At 38.1% G+C, this 26,357-nt stretch overlaps 1 protein-coding gene across 2 annotated transcripts in view; it reads left to right on the forward strand.

The window, feature by feature from the left end:
• Window positions 1–26,357, forward strand: part of BCO2 (beta-carotene oxygenase 2) — a 43,996-nt gene that overhangs the window by 9,024 nt on the left and 8,615 nt on the right. Inside the window, exons 3-8 of one of the 2 annotated variants that reach the window (XM_047752634.1) lie at window positions 9,680–9,927; window positions 10,103–10,218; window positions 11,520–11,622; window positions 17,663–17,791; window positions 19,590–19,750; window positions 20,913–21,080. In XM_047752634.1, the coding sequence (XP_047608590.1) occupies window positions 9,680–9,927; window positions 10,103–10,218; window positions 11,520–11,622; window positions 17,663–17,791; window positions 19,590–19,750; window positions 20,913–21,080 (925 nt within the window). The remainder of the gene's footprint in view (window positions 1–9,679; window positions 9,928–10,102; window positions 10,219–11,519; window positions 11,623–17,662; window positions 17,792–19,589; window positions 19,751–20,912; window positions 21,081–26,357) is intronic. The other variant, XM_047752635.1, reaches the window with a different exon arrangement.

A 26,357-nucleotide genomic window follows, 5' to 3' on the forward strand; every position in this document is an offset into this window, starting at 1 on the left:
GTTCAGTAGCATTAAGGACATTCACAGTGATGTGCTATCATCACCATGATCCATCTACTTTTCTTTCTTTCTGTTTTTTTTTTTTTCTTTTTTATGGCTGTACCTGTGGCATAAGGACGTTCCTGGCTAGGGGTCTAATCAGAGCTGCCTGCTGAGCATTTCTGGAGGAAGTCATATAACCTCGCTGATTGATTCAATTACAAAATGATGATTCCCAGCCCCAGCTGAGTCCTTGGTGCTGCCAGGAGATTTTTTTTTTTTTTTTTTTAATCCCTCCCTCCCACTGCCAGGAGATCTTGGTCACTGTTCTTTCCAGCTTCGCACAAGGTCCCTTTCCTGAGGCCTCCTTCTCTCTCACTGTCCCTTTCACTCTCTGCAGACACACCTGCCCACTTCATCATGAATGGAGGGGCACTTGGACCTGAGCCCCTGCAGCTGCTCTCTTCCCCACCTGCACGTTTCCCCGCAGAAGTACCTCCTCCTGCCTCTCATGATCAGAGGAGGAAGCAGCCCTCTTCCCCTCTTCTGAAACCTCCTGCCTCTTTCACTCCCCTCCCCTTGTGTCCGTTTCTCCTTCACGAACTGCTCACTTCAGCCTGCAGATGTCCTCACATCCTAAAAACCCGTATTCCCTCCCCCTCCCCCTCCAGCTACACCCTCTCTTCTCCCCTCGCTGTTTCTGTTTACTTCCTGAGGTCTTCTCAGTTCACTGCCATCTGACTTTTCGTCCCCATCTTAGTTCTCAAGAGGGTCCCCAAAGCCGGTTCAGTGTTACATGAAATGGGCTTTCCAGTCCTCAGCCCGGCTCTCCTCAGCATTTGACCTTCTTGAGCACCTGCCTTAACACTCTCTGGTCTGTGGATTCCCACACAACACTTCCTCGGCTCCTCTTCTGTCCCTCTGATTGCATGTTCTAAAATAATTTTTTCTTGCTCACTTCACGTGTCCCTTTAATGTTGATGTGCCCTGGCCCCTTCCCTGAGTTTTCCTTCCTTTTCTGTGTCGTTGTATGCTTTCTTTGGTGTAGTAGAAATAATGCGTTCCTTGGAGGAAGATGGAGTGGGTTCAGATTCCATTTTTTCCACTTATTAGTGATGTGATCTCGAGCAAGGCTTCCCATGTGAAAGATGGGGCTCAAGATGTTGATTTTAATGACTGGGTATGAGGCTTAAAGGAGATAATGGCCATAAAGGGCTTCATTCAGTGGCTGACAAGGATTGGCACTCAGTGCATTTTCATTCTCTTCTTTCCCTTCACTGCCCCCTCTCCCGACTCCCTTTCCCGCCAAATAACTTCCCTTTCTTTCTTTCCTTCCTTCCTTCCTTCCGCCTGCCTGCCTGCCTGTCTTTTTAGGGCTGCGCCCAAGGCATATGGAAGTTCTGAGGCTAGAAGTCAAATCGGAGGTGTAGCTGCCAGCCACAGCCACAGCAACTCGGGATCGGAGCTGCGTCTGGGAACTACACGACAGCTCACGGCAATGCCGGATCCCTAACCCACTGATCGAGGCCTGGGATCAAACCTGCATCCTCATGGATACTAGTCGGCTTTGTTACCGCTGAGCCACAACAGGAACTCTGCCAAATAACTTCTTATAGCTCACCTTACTTTTGGGGATGTTGTAGATCCCAGGATTTGGAGTCAGCACAGAGCTGAGATCCTTGTTCTGCCACTGACTGGCTGTGTGACGCCAGGCTGCCTGTTGCTCTGAACCTTGGCTTTCACATCTATAATATGAGAATAGTAGTTCCACACCGCTAATCAATGTAGGGGAGGGGAATAGCTATACTTATATATGAATAACACGGGGGTTAGGGGTGCCAACCTTCTGTATAGTGGAAAAACTACAAGACTTATAGTTGGCCCTCTGTCCCCAGGGTTCTGCATCAACTAGCTGCAGATGGTGTAGTACTATGAGATTTACCATTGAAAAATATCTGGGTGTAAGTGGAGGCACACAGTTCAAGCCCATGTTCAAGGGTTTGAACACATGCACACACAGTATCTGTATCTGTCTGTATGTCTATGAGAAGATGTGGTGAAATGCCTACCATATACCTGGCATGTAGTAAGTGCTTAGTAGACGGTCTTATTTGCACCTGTGACTATGCCTGTCACACACAGATGCTCTCAAGCATCTGTCTCCCATCTCACACCCATCTCGTGTGCTCTGGACCTGTGTTTTGCTAACTGGCTACAGAACATCTCTACCGTGATGTTTTGCAAATGGCTCAGATTCTTGTTTAGAACCGAACTGTTTGCTTTTCCTCAGTGCTTGCTGTTCATGTTTTCTCGGTCTCATTTAAAGCATCACCATCCCTTCAGGGGTGACTTTCAGGACTCTCTTTTTGTCACTGCCTACCTCCTACCAGTCTTCCGAGTTATTTCTGCAACTTGTCCTTTTCTAACTGTACTGCTTCAGTTTAGGTGCCCATCAGCCACTTGAATTACTGTCTGGATGCTCCTATTTCTGCCCCATATCCTACTCTGTGTCTTTCTACAATACAGGTCTCCCAGTTTCACTCTCCTGTTTCAAAACTCCATGCTTTTCTGTTGAATTTCTTTAAGACTTAAGTTTAAGTTCTGGTAGTTCTTGTGCTGACCTATTTTATTTCTCCATCCTCACTGCCTGCTGCCGACTGCTCTGCCCACACACTAATTTGTTGACTAGCTAGTCCTCCAAGATACCATATTCATTTAGGCTCTTCCTTTTTTTTTTTTTTTTTTAATCACCTCGCCCCAGGATGCCCTTTTCTCTTCTCCAGCTGACAAGCATCCTTAAAGAATCATACAAACATCTTTTTTCCCTCTTGACACTTCCCTGATGTCCATATCCTTCTTCCTCTTGCTCCTTCTGTGCATAACTTGTGTTTTTTTTTTCTTAATACTTCTCCGTAGTTGTGGTAATCACTTTGTATTATAGTTATTTATATGCCTATAATTGTTGGGCTGGACACATGCTTGGCAGATAGTAGGGACTCCAGAAATGTTGGTTGATTTGAATAAATGAATGTATGGAATGACAGAGTGTAGAAAGATCTTGTAAGATGGAATCTAACACGTTGAAATTTATTTATTTATTTTTTGTCTTTCTGTCTTTTTTTTAGGGCTGCACCTGTGGCATATGGAGGTTCTCAGGCCAGGGGTCTAATCGGAGCTGTTGCTGCTGGCCTATGCCACAGCCACAGCAATGCCAGATCCGAACCACGTCTGCAGCCTATACCACAGCTCATGGCAATGCTGGATCCTTAACCCTCTGAGCAAGGCCAGGGATTGAACCACAACCTCATGGTTCATAGTCAGATTTGTTTCTGCTGCACCATGATGGGAACTCCACGTTGAAATTTATTAAAGGTGAATATGAATCAAGAAAACCAGCGTAGAGGAATGAAGATGGAAGAGATTGGCTTAACAGTAGACTGTGATAAAAATTAGGGGTTTTACTTAACAGCTCAGTGTGAGTCAACAATGTGGGGTGATAAAGAAAAATAAGAAGGATAGAAAAGAATATGAAATATCTTAAGTGAGGAAACTGATCTTCTGAGTTTACACTTAGGGTATTGTTGTCTCTATGTTCCATCGTCTTAGTGGAATTTAGACTGGGATAGCAATGATATTCTATTGTTTTTAGAATACTTTTGTTTTTAATATTTTTTTGAAAAAAATCACCAAACTAGAGTAAGAAACCACCAGCTAATGTTATCAAGAAGAAAAAAGAGAGAAAGCATAAATATGCAAAATAAGAAATGACAGTAAGAAAGAAGCCATTGAAATAGATCTAAAATTACAACAGACTTTGTGGGCCTCTATGCAAATACATTTGAAAACCTCAAGGAAATGGATCATTTCCTGGGGAAATACAGATTACCAAATTGATAGAGGTAGAAAGTTTAAACAACCAATTTCTCTAGAGGAAAACAAGAAACTTACTGAGAAATTACCTCTTAAAAAAAACACTGGGGAAGTTCCCACTGTGGGGCAAGGGTTATTGGCAGTATCTCTGCAGCACCAGGACACAGGTTCGATCCCCAGCCCTGCACAGTGAGTTAAAGGGTCTGATGTTGCTGCACCTGTGGTGTAGGTTGAAACTGTGGCTTGGATCTGATCCCTGGACCATGTGCTGTGGGGCAGCCAAAAACAGGGGGGAAAAAAGCACCAGGCACAGATTACTTCCCAGGGAAATTCTACTAAACCTTTGAATATCAGATAGTTCCAGTGCTTTCAATCAGAGGATCGGGAATGAAAGCAAATTTCCCAATTCTTTTTATGAGGCAAGTATAATACTGATATCTATATATGATAAAGTTGTTACAAAAAAGAAAATGGATATTCATATTATTTATGAATATCTATGAAAAAGTACCAAATATATTGTACTAATATAATACTAATAAACATTTCATTAACAAACAGAGTTCAACTACCTTAAAAATATAATAGGAGTTGCTGCTGTGGTGCAGTGGGTTAAGAACCTAGCTGTAGTGGTTCAGGTAGCTGCAGAGGCATGAGTTGGATTCCCAGCCCAGTGCAGTAGATTAAAGTATCTGGCACTGCTGCAGCTGTGGCATAGGTTGCAGCTATAGCTCAAATTCAGTCCCTGGCTCCAGAATTCTATATGCCATGAATGCAGCTGTAAAATAAATAAATAAATAAATTAATTAATACATACCCACATATATATATAATTCACTAAGATCATATAGGATTTATTCCAAGAATGCAAGGTAGGTTCATTACTCTTATTTGGAAATCCACTAATGTCATGTACCATATGAATAGATCTCAGGAAAAGTAATCATAATCATAATTGATTTTCTCCATAAATGGTAACAAAACTTTTGTCAAAATTTAACAGCCATTCCTCATAAAAATACTCAGGAAAATGGACTTGAGAAATAGTTTCTTAACATGATTTTGTATATATATATATATATATATATATATATATATGTGTGTGTGTGTGTGTGTGTGTGTGTGTGTGTATACACACATGTTTTTGTATATACATATGTTTATATATGTAGGTATATATATGTGTGTATATACACATATCCACACACCATATATAAATGTATTTTAATCTTCGTCCTAAAATCAGTAATACTACAATTATTTTTTCTAAAGCAGGAATAAGGGATGGATGGCTACTTGTTTCTACTACTGTTTTACAAGGTGTAACCAGTACAATTAGACTAAAGAAATTAATTAGAGGCACAAGGATTATTAAAGTAATGCTGATTATATCATAGTAAACTTGGAAAACCATAGGGAAATAAACAAAATAACACAAATAATTAAAAGGTGAGGAGGTAACAGGATGTAAAATTAACATACTAAAATCAGTGGCCTTCATATACACAAACAACAACCAGTTAAAGGAAATAATGGTAGAAAAAACCCCTCTCATTTACAATAGCAACAAAAAAGATTATAGACTACCATATGACCCAGCAATCCCACTCTTGGGCATATATCTGGACAAAACTTTCCTTGAAAAAGACGCATGCACCCATATGTTCATTGCAGCACTATTCACAATAGCCAAGACATAGAAACAACCTAAATGTCCGTTGGCAGATGAATGGATTAAGAAGATGTGGTACATATACACAATGGAAGACTACTCAGCCTTAAAAAGATCAAAATAATGTCATTTGCAGCAACATGGATGGAACTAGAGACTCTCATACTAAGTGAAATAAGCCAGAAAAAGACAAATACCATATGATAACCCTTATATCTGGAATCTAGTACATGGCGCAAATAAACCTTTTCACAGAAAAGAAACTCATGGACATGGAGAACAGACTTGTGGTTGCCAAGGGGGAGGGGGAAGGACTGGGAAGGATTGGGAATTTGGGGTTAATTGATGCAAACTGTTGCCTTTGGAAGGGGTAAACAATGAGATCCTGCTGTATAGCACTGGGAACTATATTTAGCCACTTATGCTGGAGCATGGTAATGTGAGAAAAAAGAATGTATACATGGGGAGTTCCCGTCCTTGCGCAGCAGAAATGAATCCAACTAGGAACCATGAGGTTGCCGGTTCAATCCCTGGCCTTGCTCAGTGGGTTAAGGATCTGGCATTACCGTGGGCTGTGGTGTAGGTCGCAGATGTGGCTTGGATCTGGCATTGCTGTGGCTGTGGCGTAGGCCAGCAGCTACAGCTCTGATTAGACCCCTAGCCTGGGAACCTCCATATGCTGCAGGTGTGGCCCTAAAAAAAAAAGAATGTGTATGTGTGGCTGGGTCCCCTTGCTGTACAGTAGAAAATTGACAGAACACTGTAAACCAGCTATAATGGAAAAAAATAAATAAAACATAAAAAAAGAAAAAAAAAGACTAAATACTTGGAAATGACCTTGACAAGAAGCATGCAAACTTTCAAACTCTCCTGAAAGAGACAGTTAAATGGAAAGATCCTCTGTTCTTGAATAGGATGATTCAGCATCACAAAGATGTTAGTTCTCCCCAGGGTAATTTTAAATTTAATAAAATAATAATAAAAATTTCAGTTTTTAAAGGAAGTTAGACAAATTAATACTTAAGTTCATATGGAAAAATAAATGTGCAAAAATAGTCAAGAAAACACTAAAAAAATATTCTCAGTGAGGGGCAGGGACTAGCCCTATCAGATGTTAAAATATGCTATAAAGCTTCTATAATTAAAACATTGTGGTATTGATGCATAAATTGACAAATGATATAGAATAGATGAGAAACAGACCCAGGAACTTATGGAAATTTAGTTTATGATAAAGATGGCATCTCAAATCACTGGGTAAAAAGAGGGCCTTTTTATTTGTTTTATTTTAATTATTATTATTATTTTTTTGTCTTTTTAGGGCCGTGCCTGCGGCATATGTAACATATATATGTTACAGATGCAGCTCAGATCCAGTGTTTTAGTGGCTGTGCTGCAGACCAAAGCTGCAACTCTCATTTGACCCCTAGGCCTGAAATTTCCATATTTGGGTGTGGCTATTAAAAAAAAAAAGTTAATATGGTAAATGTTATGGTTTTTTACCAGAATTTTTTTTTAAACCACGGGAAATAAGGTTTTTTTAAAAAGGCCCTTTTGGAGTTCCCACTGTGGCTGAGTGGGGAAAACTAGTATCCATAAAGATGCAGGTTTGAATCCTCGCTCAGTGGGTTAAGGGATTAAGGATCTGGCCTTGCAGAGACTTGCGGTATAGGTTGCAGATGTGTCTTGGATCCTGCATTGCTTTGGCTGTGGCATAATCAAGCAGATGTAGCTCTGATTCAACCCCTAGCCTAGGAACTTCTATATGCCGCAGGCACGGCCCTAAAAAGACAAAAAATAATAATAATAATTAAAATAAAACAAATAAAAAGGCCCTCTTTTTACCCAGTGATTTGAGATGCCATCTTTATCATAAACTAAATTTCCATAAGTTCCTGGGTCTGTTTCTCATCTATTCTATATCATTTGTCAATTTATGCATCAATACCACAATGTTTTAATTATAGAAGCTTTATAGCATATTTTAACATCTGATAGGGCTAGTCCCTGCCCCTCACTGAGAATATTTTTTTAGTGTTTTCTTGACTATTTTTGCACATTTATTTTTCCATATGAACTTAAGTATTAATTTGTCTAACTTCCTTTAAAAACTGAAATTTTTATTATTATTTTATTAAATTTAAAATTACCCTGGGGAGAACTAACATCTTTGTGATGCTGAATCATCCTATTCAAGAACAGAGGATCTTTCCATTTAACTGTCTCTTTCAGGAGAGTTTGAAAGTTTGCATGCTTCTTGTCAAGGTCATTTCCAAGTATTTAGTCTTTTTTTTTCTTTTTTTATGTTTTATTTATTTTTTTCCATTATAGCTGGTTTACAGTGTTCTGTCAATTTTCTACTGTACAGCAAGGGGACCCAGCCACACATACACATTCTTTTTTTTTTAGGGCCACACCTGCAGCATATGGAGGTTCCCAGGCTAGGGGTCTAATCAGAGCTGTAGCTGCTGGCCTACGCCACAGCCACAGCAATGCCAGATCCAAGCCACATCTGCGACCTACACCACAGCCCACGGTAATGCCAGATCCTTAACCCACTGAGCAAGGCCAGGGATTGAACCGGCAACCTCATGGTTCCTAGTCGGATTCATTTCTGCTGTGCCATGACGGGAACTCCCCATGTATACATTCTTTTTTCTCACATTACCATGCTCCAGCATAAGTGGCTAAATATAGTTCCCAGTGCTATACAGCAGGATCTCATTGTTTACCCCTTCCAAAGGCAACAGTTTGCATCAATTAACCCCAAATTCCCAATCCTTCCCAGTCCTTCCCCCTCCCCCTTGGCAACCACAAGTCTGTTCTCCATGTCCATGAGTTTCTTTTCTGTGAAAAGGTTTATTTGCGCCATGTACTAGATTCCAGATATAAGGGTTATCATATGGTATTTGTCTTTTTCTGGCTTATTTCACTTAGTATGAGAGTCTCTAGTTCCATCCATGTTGCTGCAAATGACATTATTTTGATCTTTTTAAGGCTGAGTAGTCTTCCATTGTGTATATGTACCACATCTTCTTAATCCATTCATCTGCCAACGGACATTTAGGTTGTTTCTATGTCTTGGCTATTGTGAATAGTGCTGCAATGAACATATGGGTGCATGCGTCTTTTTCAAGGAAAGTTTTGTCCAGATATATGCCCAAGAGTGGGATTGCTGGGTCATATGGTAGTTCTATATTTAATTTTCTAAGGTATCTCCATACTGTTTTCCATAGTGGTTGTACCAGTTTACATTCCCACCAACAGTGTATGAGGCTTCCCTTTTCTCCACACCCTTTCCAGCATTTGTTATTTGTGGACTTATTAATGATGACCATTCTGACTGGTGTGAGGTGTTACCTCATAGTAGTTTTGGTTTGCATTTCTCCAATAATCAGTGATATTAAGCATTTTTTCACATGATTCTTGGCCATCTGTATATCTTCTTTGGAGAAATGCCTGTTCAGGTCTTCTGCCCATTTTTCAATTGGGTTGTTGGTTTTTTTTTGCTGTTGAGTTGTATAAGTTGTTTGCATATTTTAGAGCTTAAGCCCTTGTCAGTTGCGTAAACATTTGAAAGTATTTTCTCCCATTCTGTAGGTTGTCTTTTTTTTTTTTTTTTATGGTTTCCTTTGCTGTGCAAAAGCTTGTCAGTTTGACTAGGTCCCATTGGTTTATTTTTGTTTTTATTTCTGTTGCTTTGGGAGAGTGAGCTTTTTTGATAAGGGGTGAGGTTCCAAAGAATGTAAGTTGCTCCTTCACTGTTGTAGTCCATCATTCTTAAAAGCTGTCATCCCTTAATTTCAAGTTCTTTGACTAATCAGGTTGGGCTGGTAGCCCATCCCATTTCCTTATCTCTGTATTTGATATATCTCATTTTGCCCCCATTTTTTTTTTTTTTGATTTTTAGGGGCACATGTGTAGCATATGGAAGTTCCCAGGCTAGGGGTTGAATCAGAGAAGAACCCAAGCTGCATCTGAGACTTATGCTGCAGCTTGTGGCAATGCTGGATCCTTAGCACATTGAGCAAGGCCAGGGATTGAACTTACATCCTCATGGATGCTAGTAGTTCTTAACTTGCTGAGCCACCATGGGAACTCCTACCCTCATGTTATTCTTACTAATATGTGTTTTTCTATTTTTACTCCTGTTTGAAGGTACAATCACTGGTTTGATGGAATGGCTCTACTTCACCAGTTTAAGATAGAGAAGGGTACAGTCATGTATAGGAGCAAGTTTCTACAGAGTGATACGTATAAGGCCAACAGCGTTCATGATCGAATTGTGGTCTCGGAATTTGGCACACTGGCTCTCCCCGATCCATGCAAGAATATTTTTGAACGCTTCATGTCAAAATTTGAGCTGCCTGGTAAACAACCTCTTCTAACATGCCTAGAATTTGCAGGTGATAGTGATGGTTCTTTAAATTATTATGATATATGACAGTCTATATAAATGTACATTTTGAAATATGTGTATTTTGGGTATGAGAGGATGATTAAACTGCTCTCTCCCTCTGAGTGCTTAGGGGCTGCAACAGTAAGTTGTGGGGCTGAAATAACTCTGGGGTTTGTTTTCAGCAATGACGGACAACACCAATGTCAACTATGTGCAGTACAAGGGTGATTACTACCTTAGTACGGAAACCAACTTTATGAATAAAGTGGACATTGAAACCCTGGAAAAAAAAGAAAAGGTAAAATATAGGTTTAAAATGAATAAAGTAGACTCTAAAATTTCTTGCCATTCAATATACTTTTTAGAGTAGTGAATCTCTAAAGAAAAAATTGGAGCCTTAAACAAAAACAAAGTTACTCATTGATTCAGATCATTGTGTATCCTCCATCCTGATTAGACTGGCCTGTGGGGTTGGTTTTCCTTAAAGATAATTCCTGACTTCTTCTTTAGTCCTAACATTTGAAGGCTTGAGTGAAGGAGAAATAGAATAGTACAGTTTTACTTTGGCAGATTTGTGTTCTGCCTAGCTACAGGCAGAATTGGCCTGGAGATTATTTAGGCACATACTGCCTTCACCTAACACACTAATTAAACATAAAATAAAATTTTGGAGCAGAATTTTAATTTCAACTCTTATTCTTTTCAACATCCCTGTGATCTCGTGATTTTGGGCAAGAAAACAAGTTCTTACTAGATAATCTTTTTTTTTTTTTTGGCTTTTTGAGAGCCGCACTCTCGGCATGTGGAGTTTCCCAGGCTAGGGGTCGAATCAAAGCTGTAGCCGCTGGCCTACACCAGAGCCACAACAACTCAGGATCTGAGCTGTGTCTGCGACCTACACCACAGCTCATGGCAACACCAGATCCTTGACCCACTGAGCAAGGCCAGGGATCGAACCCGAAACCTCATGGTTCCTAGTCGGATTCGTTAACCACTGAGCCACAACGGCAACTCCTAGATAATCATTTTTGTCTGTTTTTTTTTTTTTTTAATTGGTGGTAGTAGTACGGTTTTCCCTTGGTTTTGTTGTTGTTTGGTCTTAGTTTCTTTTTCTTTTCTTTTTTTGTCTTTTTAGGGCCGCACCTGAGGCATATAGAAGTTCCCAGGCTGGGGATCTAATCAGAGCTATAGCTGCCAGCCTACACCACAGCCACAGCAATGTGGGATCCAAGCTGTACCTGTGACCTACACCAAAGCTTATGGCAATGCTGGATCCTTAACCCCCTGAGCAAGACCAGGGATCGAACCTGTGACCTCATGGATACTAGATGGTTTGTTTCTACTGAGCCACAATGGGAACTCCAATTTCTTTTTCTTTAGTAGGAAAAATAATAATGATTTCTCAGAAGTGAAACATTAGGGCCTAAACTGTAGTTTTTATGTCTTATTTTTTAATTTTATTTTTACATTTTTTAAAAAACATTTAAATTTATTTATTATGTCTTATGTTAAAAATACTTGACATGTCCCAAATGTCTGTCATCAAGGTAGAGATCTGCCCATGGAGTGTTTAAGTCTCTAATGGTCTTAAATTTACAGGTAGACTGGAGCAAATTTATTGCTGTGAATGGAGCAACTGCACATCCTCATTATGACCCAGATGGAACAGCATACAACATGGGGAACTCCTTTGGGTCACATGGTAAAGATGGGATGGAGGTCTTTTGAAAAATAATATCTTCCTTTAGATCCATTATGGCCAAGATATTAACGTATTAAACTTCATTTGAAAGATTCAGAAAGAAATCTCTGAAGTAGCATTACTGAACTTAAATATATATATATATGTATATAATTTTTCATTAAGTTCTGTGGTCTTTTTGCACATATGCTTAGCAGCTGATTTTCTGTTTGATCTTTTCAGCATGACTCACATTTTTATGTACCATTGTGCTTTTTGGCTCACAAGCATTGTAGGGATTTTCAGTATGTATTTCTCAAACTTGAGTATGGTACAAAGTAACTTACGAATTAAGTTAAGGTTAAAGTTTGCATTTGCAACCACTTATACCACATCTCTTTCCTGGTCATCCACATCCTTCCCCAGCTGCTTACCAGTTTGTTCCAGAAGGTTCTAATGGCTAATAATGACAGCTGACATTTATTAAATACCTAATATGTGCTGGTATTAATGATTTTTTCCCATATATTTTCTCATTTAGTTCTTATAACAATGCTCTGAGAAAGGTACAGTTATTTTTATTTTTATTTATTTTAAAAATCAAAATATAGTTGATATACAATGTTGTGTAGTTGCTGGTATATAGCAAAGTGATTTAGTTACATATATATTCTTTTTCATATTCTTTTCCATTATGGTTTATTGCAAGATATTGAATATAATTTCCTGTGCTATATAGTAGGATTTTATTTTACATACAGTTGTTTGAATCTGCTAATCTCAAATTCCTAATTTATCTATCCCCCATCTTTCCCCCTGGTAACTATAAGTTTGTTTTCTATATCCATGAGTCTTTTTCTGTTTTGCCAATAAGTTCATTTATATTGTATTTTAGATTTCACATATAAGCGATATCGTATGATGTTTGTCTTTCTCTGTTTGACTTAGTATGATGATCTCCAGGTCCATCCATGATGCTACAAATGGCATTAAGAAAGGCACTATTATTATGCCCATTTTATAGATGAGGACCATGAACTTTGAGAAGATCTAAGATGTTTCTTAGGCAAGCTTCAAGTGTCTAATACCAGACTCGGAAGCAAGACTAAATAACATAGAAAAGCTTGCTCTTAGTTACTTTGTTAGATAATCTTCACAATAATTTATCACCGATTACTGACGACTCTCCCATGGCATGCAAATTCATGTTCCTATACCTGAATACACATCTCTCTGTTAGAAAGGAATGTATAAGTATTAGATGTTTCTGACTATCTATCTTAGCTTATCTATCTGTAAACTATGAATCTTTCGTATAGGTTAACTTTTGAATGGGTTAATGTATACCTTTGGTGAGTAATTGGCTTAGTGGTTTGTTCATCTCTGCCTTTCATACTTATACCTGTGAGTGAATATGAATATGAAAATGAATACTGCAGGTTTGTTTTTTACTGGCTCAAGAAGAGATAGGGTACCCTGGAAATTTCATCCCCTTGTTTAGTACCTGATCTCAGATTGGGATGTATCCTTCAAAGCTGTTATAAGAAACAGCAAACATCAGGAATTCCTGTTGTGGCTCAAGAGGTTAAGGACCCGATATTATCTCCATGAGAATGTGGGTTCGATCCCTGGTCTCTTTTAGTGGGTTAAGGATTTGGTGTTGCTGCAAACTACAGTGTAGGTTGCAGATGTGGCTTGGATCCAGTGTTGCTGTGACTGTAGTGTAGGCTGAAGCTGCAGCTCCAACTTGATCCCTGGCTTGGGAACTCCATATGCTGCAGGTGCAGCTGTGGGAAAAAAAAAAAAGAAATAGCAAACATCTTTTTAGGTAAGATGTTTCTGCACATGGGTAAAATGACTCAGCAGCTTCTTTGTACATCCTTTTTTGATGATTTAAAAAATCCATTTCTTAATAAATTTACTAACTTTGTAACCAGTTCATAATATAAGAAATACTCTTTAACCATTCTGAATTATTTTTCTAACATAAATAGTCATTAGATCAGTGATTCTCAGCCTTTACAGTGCCTATAAACCACCTAGAATTCTTCCTAGCAATGTAGATCATTGGGCTTCATTTTCAGAGATTCTGGCTCAGTAGACCCAAAAAGGGGCCAAGGATCTGCGTTTTATCTACCCCCTCACTCCTTATCTTGGTGCCTTAACAAGGTCTCCAGGTGATTTTGGTGCAAGTAGCCCATAGGTCTTTGAGAAACCCTGCCATCAATCATCAGAGGCTGTGCTTGTTATTTTGCCTCTGATTGATGTTTACACAAAGTCCTAAAGAGTATCCTAGAGTTAGACCCACAGTATTGGGCAGGTTGTTCCTCCTTTGGGTGTTTCCTGGGAGTCTGTCTGCTTTGCTCAGTGGCCTTTAAGTCTGGCAGTTAGGACAGTTTATTAACTAGTAGTGTTCAAATTTAGTGAGTTGAGTAATTGAGTCACTTAATCCAATTGCTGAGACAAATTCTCTTTATCCTATAATCTCAACTAAACCTGGATTTACTTCTTTTTTCCTTATTTGATTATTTGGTTCAGTGAGGAATTTTTGAATAGAAACTCAAATATACGTGTAGCTACAGGGAACTTGAAGAGAAACTCAAATATATGTGTAGCTACAATACTATGTTTGGGGGAAATTTAGTGATTTTATTTGCAAATAAAATGCTTGCTAGTAATTTAGTAATTTCTACCTTTAGTAAGTAAAAAGCTTTTAAAAATTTTTATTGAGGTATATAGTTGATTTATAATGTGTTAATTTCTGCTGTACAGCAAAATGACTCATATATATATATATTTTTTCCTTTTTCATATTCTTTTACATTATGGTTTATCAAAGGATATTGAATGTATTTCCCTGGAAGTAAAAAGCTTTTAATTTGTTTTAACTTTTCCGGATATTTTTAAAAGACTTTTTAAAATAACAAGAATACTGTAAACATTAATCCAACTAGTTTTGGATACTAATTTAAAATATGTAATAAGTTAGACAGCAGTATGGTACTCTTGAAACTATAAGAGTTTGTTTCTTATTTCTTTTATACCTCATCACTGTATAAGGCATGATGTTTTATTTATAATGGGTTCTCAAAGCAAATCATATTGCAACATAGACCTCCCCAGTTATCCTTTTAACCCACCCCACTTCATCTCCTAGAATTTTCTCTTTGATTACTATGGTCACGGCTTTATGTCTGTTATTTGAACACTCCAAACTTACTTTTTTTTTTTTTGGTCTTTTTGTATTTTTTAGGGCCACACCTGTGGCATATGGAGGTTCTCAGGCTAGGGGTCTAATTGGAGCTGTAGCTGCCAGCCTACACCCGAGCCACAACAATGCGGGATCCGAGCTGTGTCTTCAACCTACACCACAGCTCATGGTAATGCCGGATCCTTAACCCACTGAGCAAGGCCAGGGATCGAACCCACAACCTCATGGTTCCTAGTTGGATTCGTTAACCACTGAGCCACTATGGGAACTCCCAAACTTACTTTTGACTGAGAATCTTTGTGTTTGCTCTTCCCTCCCCCTGAAATGCTTCCTCCCAGATACCCTCAAGACTCTCTTCCTCACTTCCTTGAGGTCTTTATTCAGTTGTCACCATCTCAGTGAAGCCTTCCCAGACTACCATAATTAAAATTTCAAACAGTAGTCCCCATCCTTCTGTATTCACTCCTAATCCCTACTGCCTGGTTTATTTTTCATTATAGTTCCTATCTAATTCATTATGTTTTTACTTACTGTATTTTTTTTTTTTTAGAATTTGAGCTTTATAAAAGTCTTTTGTCTACGTTGTACACTGCTGTATACAAGTGTCTAGGATATGGTACTTAGGAGTCTTAGGAGAGTATCTGGAATATAGTTGACACTCAATAAGTAGTTGATAAATAAATGAATAGGGAACCATGTGGTTATCTTGTTCCAAAAGAATCTTAGTGATTGCAAAATTCTGTAAGTTGCCTAAGTTCTTCAGGACCCACATTGGCGCTTCTATCATCAGAAAGGTAATTCAGTATGATCTCAGTATTTGTTCATTCGTTGAATTATTTAACATATATGTTGTTAGTTACTCCATCAATAGTATTAATAGTATACCTAATAAATGCCAAGTCATTGTCTGGTACTAAGGATGCAGAGATGAATCAGGCACAATACTTTCTCTAGAAGAGCTCAGTTCACTAGGAAGCAGATAAGTAAGCAGAAAATTATAGTACAGGACTCCCGTCTTAGTGCAGCAGGTTAAAGATCAGGTATTGTCACTGAAGCAGCTTGGGTCTCTGCTGTGGTGTGGTTTTGATCCCTACCCTGAGAACTTCTGCATGCTGTGAATGTGGCAAAAAAAAAAAAAAAAAAGAGAGAAAAAGAAAAGAACAAGGAAAATTAGAGTACAATGAGATAAGTACTATGACGGCATAGGGAATAATCAGGGCATAGAGGAGGGGTACCAAATGCCCTTGAGGTAAGGAAGAATAAGAAAAGGCTACTTGAGAAGTGGGTACCTGAGATGATTCTTGAGGAAATAGTAAGTAATAGTCAGAAGTATAATTGCATGAATGAATGTTTTTTAAAAAAATTTTTATAGTTGATTTACAATGTTCTGTCAATTTCTGCTATATGGTGGAGTGACCCAGTTATACATATATATACATTTTTTTTCTCACATTATCCTCCCTCATGCTTCATCACAAGTGATTAGATATAGTCACTGTGCTATACAGCAGGATTTCATTGCTTATCCACTCCAAATGCTGTAGTTTGCATCTACTAACCCCAAACTCCTTGTCCATCCCACTCCTTCCACCTTGGCAACCACAAGTCTGTTCTCCATGTCCATGAATTTGTTTCTTTTCTATAGGTAGGTTAATTTGTGGTGTATATTAGAGTCTAGATATAAGTGATATTATATGGTATTTGTCTTTCTCTTTCTGACTTACTGCACTTAGTATGAGAGTCTCTAGTTCCATCCATGTTGCTGCAAATCGCATTATTTTGATCTTTTTTAAGGCTGAGTAGTGTTCCATTGTGTATATGTACCACATCTTCTTAATCCATTTATCTGCCAATGGACATTTAGGTTGTTTCTATGTCTTGGCTATTGTGAATAGTGCTACAATGAACATAACGGTACATGTGTCTTCTTCAAGGAAAGTTTTGTCCAGATATATGCCCAGGAGTAGGATTTCTAATCATGTGTAGTTCTATATTTAGTTTTCTAAGGTATCTCCATACTGTTTTCCATAGTGGTTGTACCAATTTACATTCCCACCAACAGTGTAGGAGGATTCCCTTTTCTCTACACTCTCTCTAGAATTTGTTTTTTGTAGACTTACTAATGATGGCAATTCTGACTGGTGTGAGTGGTACTTCATTGTAGTTTTGATTTGCATTTCCCAAATAATTAGCGATGTTAAGCATTTTTTCATATGCCTGTTGGCCATCTGTATGTCTTCTCTGGAGAAATGTCTGTTCAGGTCTTCTGCCCATTTTTCAGTTGGGTTGTTTTTTTTTTTTTCTTTTTCTGTTGAGTTGTATGAGTTGTTTGCATATTTTGGAGATTAAGCCCTTGTTGGTGCATGAATGAATGTTGAGACAGGATGAGATGGCACCGAAAGTGATCCAGTTTCCTGGATTCAGAGATCCAGGAAACTGAAGGGAAGGAGTTGGATATAGGTACAAATGGAGATTATAATTGTTGGGACTGGGGAATGGGGAGAGGAACAAATTTGAGGGTATTCCTGGCTGCTACCTTACCTTTTCCTATGAGGTCGGGATTGAATTCACCTTCAGAGAGCTAAAGGGGAACCATTTGTGAGCATTAAAATATAACAAGCTGTTGCTTAATTACTTTCTGTGTGATGTTTCAAAACCTTAGTTAATGCCTTTTATAAGGTTAATATATTTTTTATATACAAGTCTGTAAAATAATCCTTTATGAAATATGGGCGTCATGCATATTATATAAATCTCTTACCTGATTTTACCTAGTCCACAAGTGCAGATGTTCTCTTTTACTCTTAAAATGTATGTGAAACAGTTAAGACAGGACTTTCCATTTTCCAGGTTCTTGCTATCATGTTATACGGGTTCCTCCAGAGAAGGCAGACCTTGAGGAGACAATCCATGGTGCCCAAGTGATATGTTCTATTGCTTCTGCAGAGAGGATGAAACCTTCCTATTACCACAGCTTTGGTGAGCCCAAAGATAAGGCAAAGTGATGTCACTGTTGCAGAGGGACTAGTTTTGGCAAATACTATGTTAACACATTTTGTCAGAGTATGGTGAGAAAAGACCAAGGTTGCATTTTTTTTTTTTTAATACCGTATCCATGGCATATGGATGTTCCCAGGCTAGGGATCAAATTGGAGCTATAGCTGCCAGCCTACACCACAGCCACAACAACGTGGGATCCCTACCGCATTTGCAACCCACACCACAGCTCCTGGCAATACTGGATCCTTAACCCATTGAGTGAGGCCAGGGATTGAACCTATGTCCTCATGGATGCTAGTTGGGTTTCGTTATCACTGAGCCACGATGGGAACTCCCAAGGTTGCATTTTAATGCCAGTTAAGTTTATTCTGTTTAATTATATACTTCTTACCCTAGTCAATTGACTGAACAGATATTTTAGTATAAGCACTTACTAAAAAAAAAAATTGACAATGCCAGTTAATTTTTCAATTGAATTTATATTTGAAGCTTTTAAGTAATTGCTCTAGGAAACAGTTGTCAGTTTAAGAAATCATTGGTCTCTTCTCAGAACATCGAGTGAGGGAGAAACAGGCTGGGTTTTAGTCACCCAGCACTGACTCTATTTCAGTTTTCTGTGGAAAACAGCCTCTCTCTCTGTGATGACACAATGAATAACTTCTCCTCATAGAAATCAGTCTCTCTAGAGGGTTTACTTTGTATTATGTTGTATGTCACTGAATATCTAAATACACAGGGAAAAATACATTTATGTGTGTTTTCACAGTAGAAGCATAGACTTTGGGTGATTATGGTGTGTCAGTGTAGGTTCATTTATAACAGATGGACCACTCTGGTGGGGGAAATTGACAATGTGGAGACTGTCCATGGATGGGGACAGGCAGTATATGGGAAAATCTCTGTACTGGCCCCTTGACTTTTTGTAAGCTTAAAACTACTCCAAAAAATAAAGTATCAATAAATTTGACCATAAAAAATGGACAGAATTCAAAATTTTAGGGAACTTTAAAGAGCACAAATAATCATGATACAGGAAACGTTATTGACTATATATTTTTTGGAAATTCATATTCCATATAGATTGCTTCAATTTTTTTTCAGAATTCTTATCTTCTGCCTTGTAAACTTTGATAGCCAGTCTGCTCCTAGATCCTTAGCTCTAGCACAAACAGCAAAAGGTTTAAGGAGTAAAGGTCTAGATCATAAATGACACTTTAATGCTTCTTTACTTTGTTCCTAAACCAAAACAATTTGAAAAGAAAGAAAGAAAAAAAGACAAAAAGTAAGTTGAGGGCATTCAAAGCAAGCTATTCTAAAGCAGTTCCCTTTTTTTTTTTTGTCTTTTTGCTATTTCTTGGGCCGCTCCTGCGGCATATGGAGGTTCCCAGGCTAGGGGTCGAATCGGAGCTGTGGCCGCCAGCCTACGCCAGAGCCACAGCAACGCAGGATCCGAGCCGCGTCTGCAACCTACACCACAGCTCATGGCAGCGCTGGAATGTTAACCCACTGAGCAAGGGCAGGGACCGAACCCACAACCTCATGGTTCCTAGTCGGATTCGTTAACCACTGCGCCACGACGGGAACTCCCAGTTCCCTTTTTTTAATACAGGAACAGAAAATATGTATAGCAAAGCTGGGAAATGATGAATTCTTTCTGACTGGCATTGGTTTAGGTCAGCAGTAAGAGGTCTTGGCATTTAGACAAGTCCCCAAAACTGTCACATTCAGACAACTCCAGTTTGCCAAATAACATTTTATTGTTTGCCTGAACCTTTAGGAATGACAAGGAACTACATCATCTTCATTGAACAGCCTGTAAAGATGAATCTGTGGAAAATCATCACTTCTAAAATTCGGGGAAAGGCCTTTTCAGATGGAATAAGCTGGGAACCCCAGTATAATACACGGTTTCATGTGGTGGATAAGCACACTGGTCAGGTGGGAGATTTTGACTGTATTTATCATGCAAATGATTGGCTATGAAGGCAAATTTTGATATGATTGATTTTTACCTTCACTGGGCGTTATTTTCGTTAGACTTAAGGATATTAGTTTCTTCTATAGGTAGGACTAGCTAATTTCAATTAATACAGTAGATTTTACATATTAGAAAACTGTAGGAAATGGTTTTATCCTTTATTTTTCATTTTTTTGGCCATGCCCATGACATGCAGATTTTGCCATGCAATAATATTTGCTAAAGGGGGTGCTGTTCATGCAGAGGTCTTCTGTAACTTTTGCAATGACATTTTTATTAGTTACTTTTATGACTTCTTGGTGTGTAAATATGATAATCCTACCAAAGTTAGAAGCACATCAGTTAAATATCTTTCTTTACATTGCTAATAGCATTATTATATTTTCCTTCTTTTTTACCTCTCTAAAGAAATAGTATCTTAGGGAGTTCCTATCGTGGCTTAGCAGTAACAAATCCAACAACCAATCCATGAGGATGCGGGTTTGATTCCTGGCCTTGATCAGTGGGTTAAGGATCTGGCATTGCCATGAGCTGTGGTATAGGTTGAAGATGTGGGTTGGAGCTAGCATCGCTGTGACTGTGGTATAGGCTGGCAGCTACATTCTGATTATACCCCTAGTCTGGGAGCTTCCATATGCTGCAGGTGCAGACCTAAAAAGACAGAAAAAGAAAAAGAAAAAAGAAAAAAAGAAGGAAAAGAAATAGTATCCTAAATTTACTGTACCCTAATTTAATTACCAATAAAATCCCATTTTAGTAATAAGTGCATTTTTCAAAGACTTACTTTATCATAAGCTCTTAAAAGAAATATTTTCTATTTAACTATGTAGTTAAGAGTCTAGGATTTATTTATTCTTCAAAACATTGGGGCATACTTCATAAGAACTTTTAGTTATAACAGTTGATCTGTCTGTACCAAATAGCCCGAGTTCATTGATTAACATGAGATGAGATGATTTTAAATCAAAGCATATTTGTATCTATGTTACAAATTCTACTTTTTCCACTTACCAGACCTGTCACTTAAAGGGGGAGAAATCTTAATTTGAGCTTTGTGGGTCTATACGCTAAAGGAAATAAAATAAAATGTCTCTTTTTCATTGTTTGTATATTCCCCTACAGCTTCTTCCAGGGATGTACTACAGTAAACCTTTTGTTACTTTTCACCAAATCAATGCCTTTGAGGACCAGGGCTGTGTTGTAATTGATTTGTGCTGTCAGGATGATGGAAGAAACCTTGAAGTTTACCAACTACAGAATCTTAGGAAAGCTGGGAAAGGGCTTGATCAGGTAAAATTCTCTGATTTGTCAGGAGTCGTCAAAATAATTTTGATCTAGCCAAGTTCTGGCTTTGAGTTTGGAGTTAGCTGTTTCTTTTGCTGCTTTGGCAGATAAGGAGGAACAGTAGTTTTAAAGCACTGAAGATACAGCTTTGTCATTTATTTATTTAGTACTTCAAAATAATTTGAAAGCATGTATTTACTTAGTATGTAATAAAGAAGTAAAGAAATATATCTGGAAGCACTTGTGATTAGTTCCTTGTAAAATTTATTTATTTATTTATTTTAGGGCTACACCCGCAGAATATGGAAGTTCCTAGGCTAGGGGTCAAATAAGAGCTGCAGTTCCTGGCCTACACCACAGCCATAGCAACACTGGATCCAAGCCACATCTGCAAACCTACATCGCAGCTTGCAGCAACGTTGGACCCTTAACCCACTGAGCAAGGCCAGGGATTGAACCCGCATCCTTGTGGATACTAGTTGGTTTCTTAACCCTCTGAACCACAATGGGAACTCCAAGATATATTTATCATTTCTAACAGGGTTTTTTGTTGTTACTGTTTTTTTTTTTCTGGATTCTTTAAGATTTTCTATGGATAGTGTCATGTCATCTTCAAATAGTGACAGTTTCACTTCTTCCTTTCCAACTTGGATGTATTTCTTTTTCTTGCCTAGTTTCTATGGCTAGGGCTTCCAGCACCGTGTTGAATAAGAATGGTGAGTATGGGCATCTTTTTCTTGTTTCTGATCTTAGGGGGATAGCTTTCAGATTTTTTACCATTGAGTAGGATGTTAACTATGGTTTTGTTATATATGGCCTTTATAATGTTGAGATACATTTCTTCTGTATCTGTTTATTGAGTTTTTTAAAAAAATCATAAATGGGTATTGAATCTTGTCAAATTATTTTTCTGCATTGAGATGATCATGTGACTTTTATGCTTCATTTTGTTAATATGGTATATATATTACATTGATTGATTTGCAGGTGTTGAACCAATCTTCAATCCCTGGATAAATCCCACATGGCTATTGTGTGAGATTCTTTTAATGTACTGTTGTATTCAGTTGCTAATGTTTTGTTGGGAATTTTTGCATCTACATTCATCAGAGATACTGGCCTGTAATTTCTTTTCTGTGTATTTTCTGGGTTTGGTATCAGCGTAATGTTGGCCTTGTATAGTGAGTTAGGAAGTATTTCTTCCTCTTCAGTTTTTTGGAAGAGTTTGAGAATAGGTATTAAATCTTTCTTGAATGTTTGGTAGAATTCACATGAGAAAATGTCTGGTCCTGGGTTTTTGTTTTTTGGCAGGTTTTTGATTACAGTTTCACATCTCCTTACTAGTGATTGTCTATTCAGATTTTCTATTTCTTTGTGATTCAGTCTTGGAATGTTATATGAATCTAAGAATTCATGCATTTCTTGTAGGTTGTCTAGTTTGGGGGCACGTATAGTATTGTTATAATCCTTTGATTTCTGTAGTATCCAATGTAATTGCTCCTCTTTCATTCCTGATTTTATCTGAACCTTCTTTTTCTCTTAGTCTAGTTAAAGGTTTGTCAGTTTTATTTACATTTTCAAAGAACCAGCTCTTAGTTTCAGCGCTCTTTTCTATTGTCTTTTTGGTCTTCATTTCACTTATTTCCACTCTGGTCTTTATTATTTTCTTCTTTCTTTTGACTTTGAACTTCATTTTTTTCTTTCTCTAGTTCCTGTAGGTGCAAAGTTACATTGTTTATTTGAAAATTTTCTTGTTTCTTGAGGTAGGCCTTATTGCTATAAACTTCTCTCTTGGTATGCTTTTTGCTGAATCTGAAGACTTTGGTATGTTGTATTTTCATTTTCATTTGTCTTCAGGTATTTTTTTTTCTCTTTTGATTTCTTCATTGACCCAATTGTTTAGCAGCAGGTTAGTCATGACATATTTGTGACTTTTCTAGCTTTCTTCTTGTAGTTGACTTCTAGCTTCATATCATTGTGGTTCAAGAAAATGCTTGACATGACTTTAATCTTTAAGTTTATTGAGATTTGTTTTGTGTTCCAACATATAGTCTGTCCTTGAGAATGATCCATATTAACTTGAGAAGAATTTGCTGCACTTGGATGGAATGTTCTATATAAATCTGTTTAGTTCATCTGGTTTGATATTTCATTTAAGGCTGCCATTTCCTCGTTGACTTTCTGTTTGGATGATCTATTTATTGACATAAGTATTCAAGTCTCCTACTATTATTGTGTTTCTGTCAATTTCTCCTTCTAGGTATGTTAATAATTGCTTTATATATCTTTTTGCTCCTATTTTGAGTGCATATGTATTGATAACTATTATGTCTTCTTGGTGAATTATCCATCTTGTCATTGTGCAATGTCCATCTTTGTCTCTTGCTGCCATTTTTGGTGCGAAGTCTATTTTTTCTGACATGAGTATGGCTACATCCACTTTATTTAGTTGCCATTTGTTTCTTTTAAAAAAATCATATTCTACTTCTTCACTTTTTAAAAAATTACTTAATGAATTTTATTACATTTATAGGTGTACAATAATCATCACAAATTTTATAGAATTTCCATCCCAAACCCTCAGTGCATCCCCCTACCCCACAACCTGTCTCATTTGGAAACTGTAAGTTTTTCAAAGTCTGAGTCAGTATCTGTTCTGCAAATAAGTTCATTGTGTTCTTTTTGTAGATTCCACATGTGATAGCATTTGATGTTGGTGTATCATTGTCTGACTGACTTTACTTAGCATAATAATTTCTAGGTCCATCCATGTTGCTGTAAATGCCATTATTTTTTTCCTTTTAATGGTGAGTAATATTCCATTGTGTATATGTACCACAACTTCTTTATCCACTCCTCTGTTGTTGGACATTTAGGTTTTTTCCATGTCTTGGCTATTGTATATAGTGCTGCAATGAACATTGGAGTACATGTGTCTTTTCGAGTCATGGTTTTCTCTGGATAGATGCCCAGGAGTGGGATTGCTGGATAAAATGGTAGTTCTATTTTTAGTCTCTTGAGGAATCTCCATACTGTTTTCCACAGTAGTTGCACCAATTTACATTCCTACCAACAGTGTAATAGGGTTCCTTTTTCTCCACACCCTCTCCAGCACTTATTGTTTGTAGACTTTTTGATGATGACCGTTCTGGCTGGTGTAAGGTGGTATTTCATAGTGGTTTTGATTTGCATTTCTCTAATAATGAGTGATGTTGAACATACATCTTTTCTTGTGTTTTTTGGCCATCTGTATGTCGTCTTTGGAGAATTGTCTGTTTAGATCTTCTGCCCATTTTTTAATGGGGTTGTTTGTTTGTTTGTTTTGGTATTGAGCTGTAGGAGGTATTTATAAATTTTGGAGATTAATCCCCTGTCAGTCAACTCATTTGCAAGTATTTTCTCCCAGTCTGTGAATTGTCTTTTTGTTTTGTTTAGTGTTTCCTTTGCTGTGCAGAAACTTTTAAGTTTAACTAAGTCCCATTTGTTTATTTATTTTTTTTTAATTTTTTGTCTTTTTTTTGCTATTTCTTTGGGCTGCTCCCGAGGCATATGGAGGTTCCCAGGCTGTAGCCACTGGCCAACACCAGAGCCACAGCAACGCGGGATCCGAGCCGCGTCTGCAACCTACACCACCGCTCACGGCAATGCCGGATCGTCAACCCACTGAGCAAGGGCAGGGACCGAACCGCAACCTCATGGTTCCTAGTCGGATTCGTTAACCAGTGCACCACGATGGGAACTCCCCTATTTTTGTTTTTATTGTCATTACTCTAAGAGGTGGATCTGAGAAGATGTTGCTGTCATTTATGTCAGATAGTGTTTGACCTGTGTTTTCCTGTAAGAGTTTCATAGTATCTGGTCTTATATCTAGGTCTTTAATCCATTTTGAGTTTATTTTTGTGTATGGTGTTAAGAAGTGTTCTAATTTTGTTCTTTTCCATGTGGCTGTTCAGTTTTCCCAGCACCACTTATTGAACAGGCTGTCTTTTCTCCATTGTATATTCTTGCCTCCTTTGTCATAGATTAGTTGACTGTAGGTGTGTGGGTTTAATTCTGGGCTTTCTATCCTGTTCCACTAATCTATATTTCTGTCTTTGTGCCAGTACCATACAGTTTTGATGACTGTAGCTTTGTAATATGGTCTGAAGTCCGGGAGCCTGATTCCTCCAGCTCCATTTTTCTTTTTCAGGATGTCTTTGGCTATTCTGGGTCTTTTCTGCTTCCAAACAAATTTTAAAATATTTTGTTTGAGTTCTGTGAAAAATGTCCTTGGTAATTTGATAGGGATTGCATTGAATCTAAGGATTCCCTTGGATGGTATAGTCATTTTGATAGTATTAACTGTTCCAGTCCAAGAACATGGTATATCTTTCCATCTGTTTGTGTAATCTTTGATTTCTTTCATCAACGACTTATAGTTTTCAGAGTACAGGTCTTTTGTTTCTCTGGGTAGGTTTATTCCTAAGTATTTTATTCTTTTTGATGTGATAGTAAATGGGATTGCTTCCCTAATTTCTCTTTCTAATCTTTCATTGTTTGTATATAGAAATACAGTTGATGTCTGTGTATTAATTTTGTATCCTTCGACGTTGCCAAATTCATTGATGAGGTCTAACAGTTTTCTGGTAGAGTCTTTAGGATTCTCTAGGTATAGTATCATGTCATGTGCAAATACTGATAGTTTTACTTCTTCTTTTTTTTTGTCTTTTGTCTTTTTGCCTTTTCTAGGGCCACTTCCTGCAGCATATGGAGGTTCCCAGGCTAGGGGTCGAATCGGAGCTCTAGCCACCGGCCTACGCCAGAGCCACAGCAACGTGGGATCCGAGCCACGTCTGCAACCTACACCACAGCTCACGGCAACGCCGGATCGTAACCCACTGAGCATGGGCAGGGACCGAACCCGCAACCTCATGGTTCCTAGTCGGATTTGTTAACCACTGCGCCACGACGGGAACTCCTGATAGTTTTACTTCTTCCTTTCCAATTTGGCTTCTCTTTATTTCTTTTACTTCTCTGATTGCTGTGGCTAGGACTTCCTAAACTATGTTGAATATTAGTGGCAAGAGCGGACATCCTTTTCTTGTTCCTGATCTCAGTGGGAATTTCTTCAGGTTTTCACCATTGAGAATGATGTTAGCTCTTGGTTTGCCATATGCGGTCTTTATTATGTTGATGTAGGTTCCCTCTATGCCCACTTTCTGAAGGGTTTTTATCAGAAATAGGTGTTGGATTTTGTCAAAGGCTTTTTCTGCATCTGCTTCTTCACTTTGAACCCATGTTTGT

This window comes from Phacochoerus africanus, chromosome 11 (assembly GCF_016906955.1).
Source record: "Phacochoerus africanus isolate WHEZ1 chromosome 11, ROS_Pafr_v1, whole genome shotgun sequence".
Lineage (NCBI taxonomy): Eukaryota > Metazoa > Chordata > Mammalia > Artiodactyla > Suidae > Phacochoerus > Phacochoerus africanus.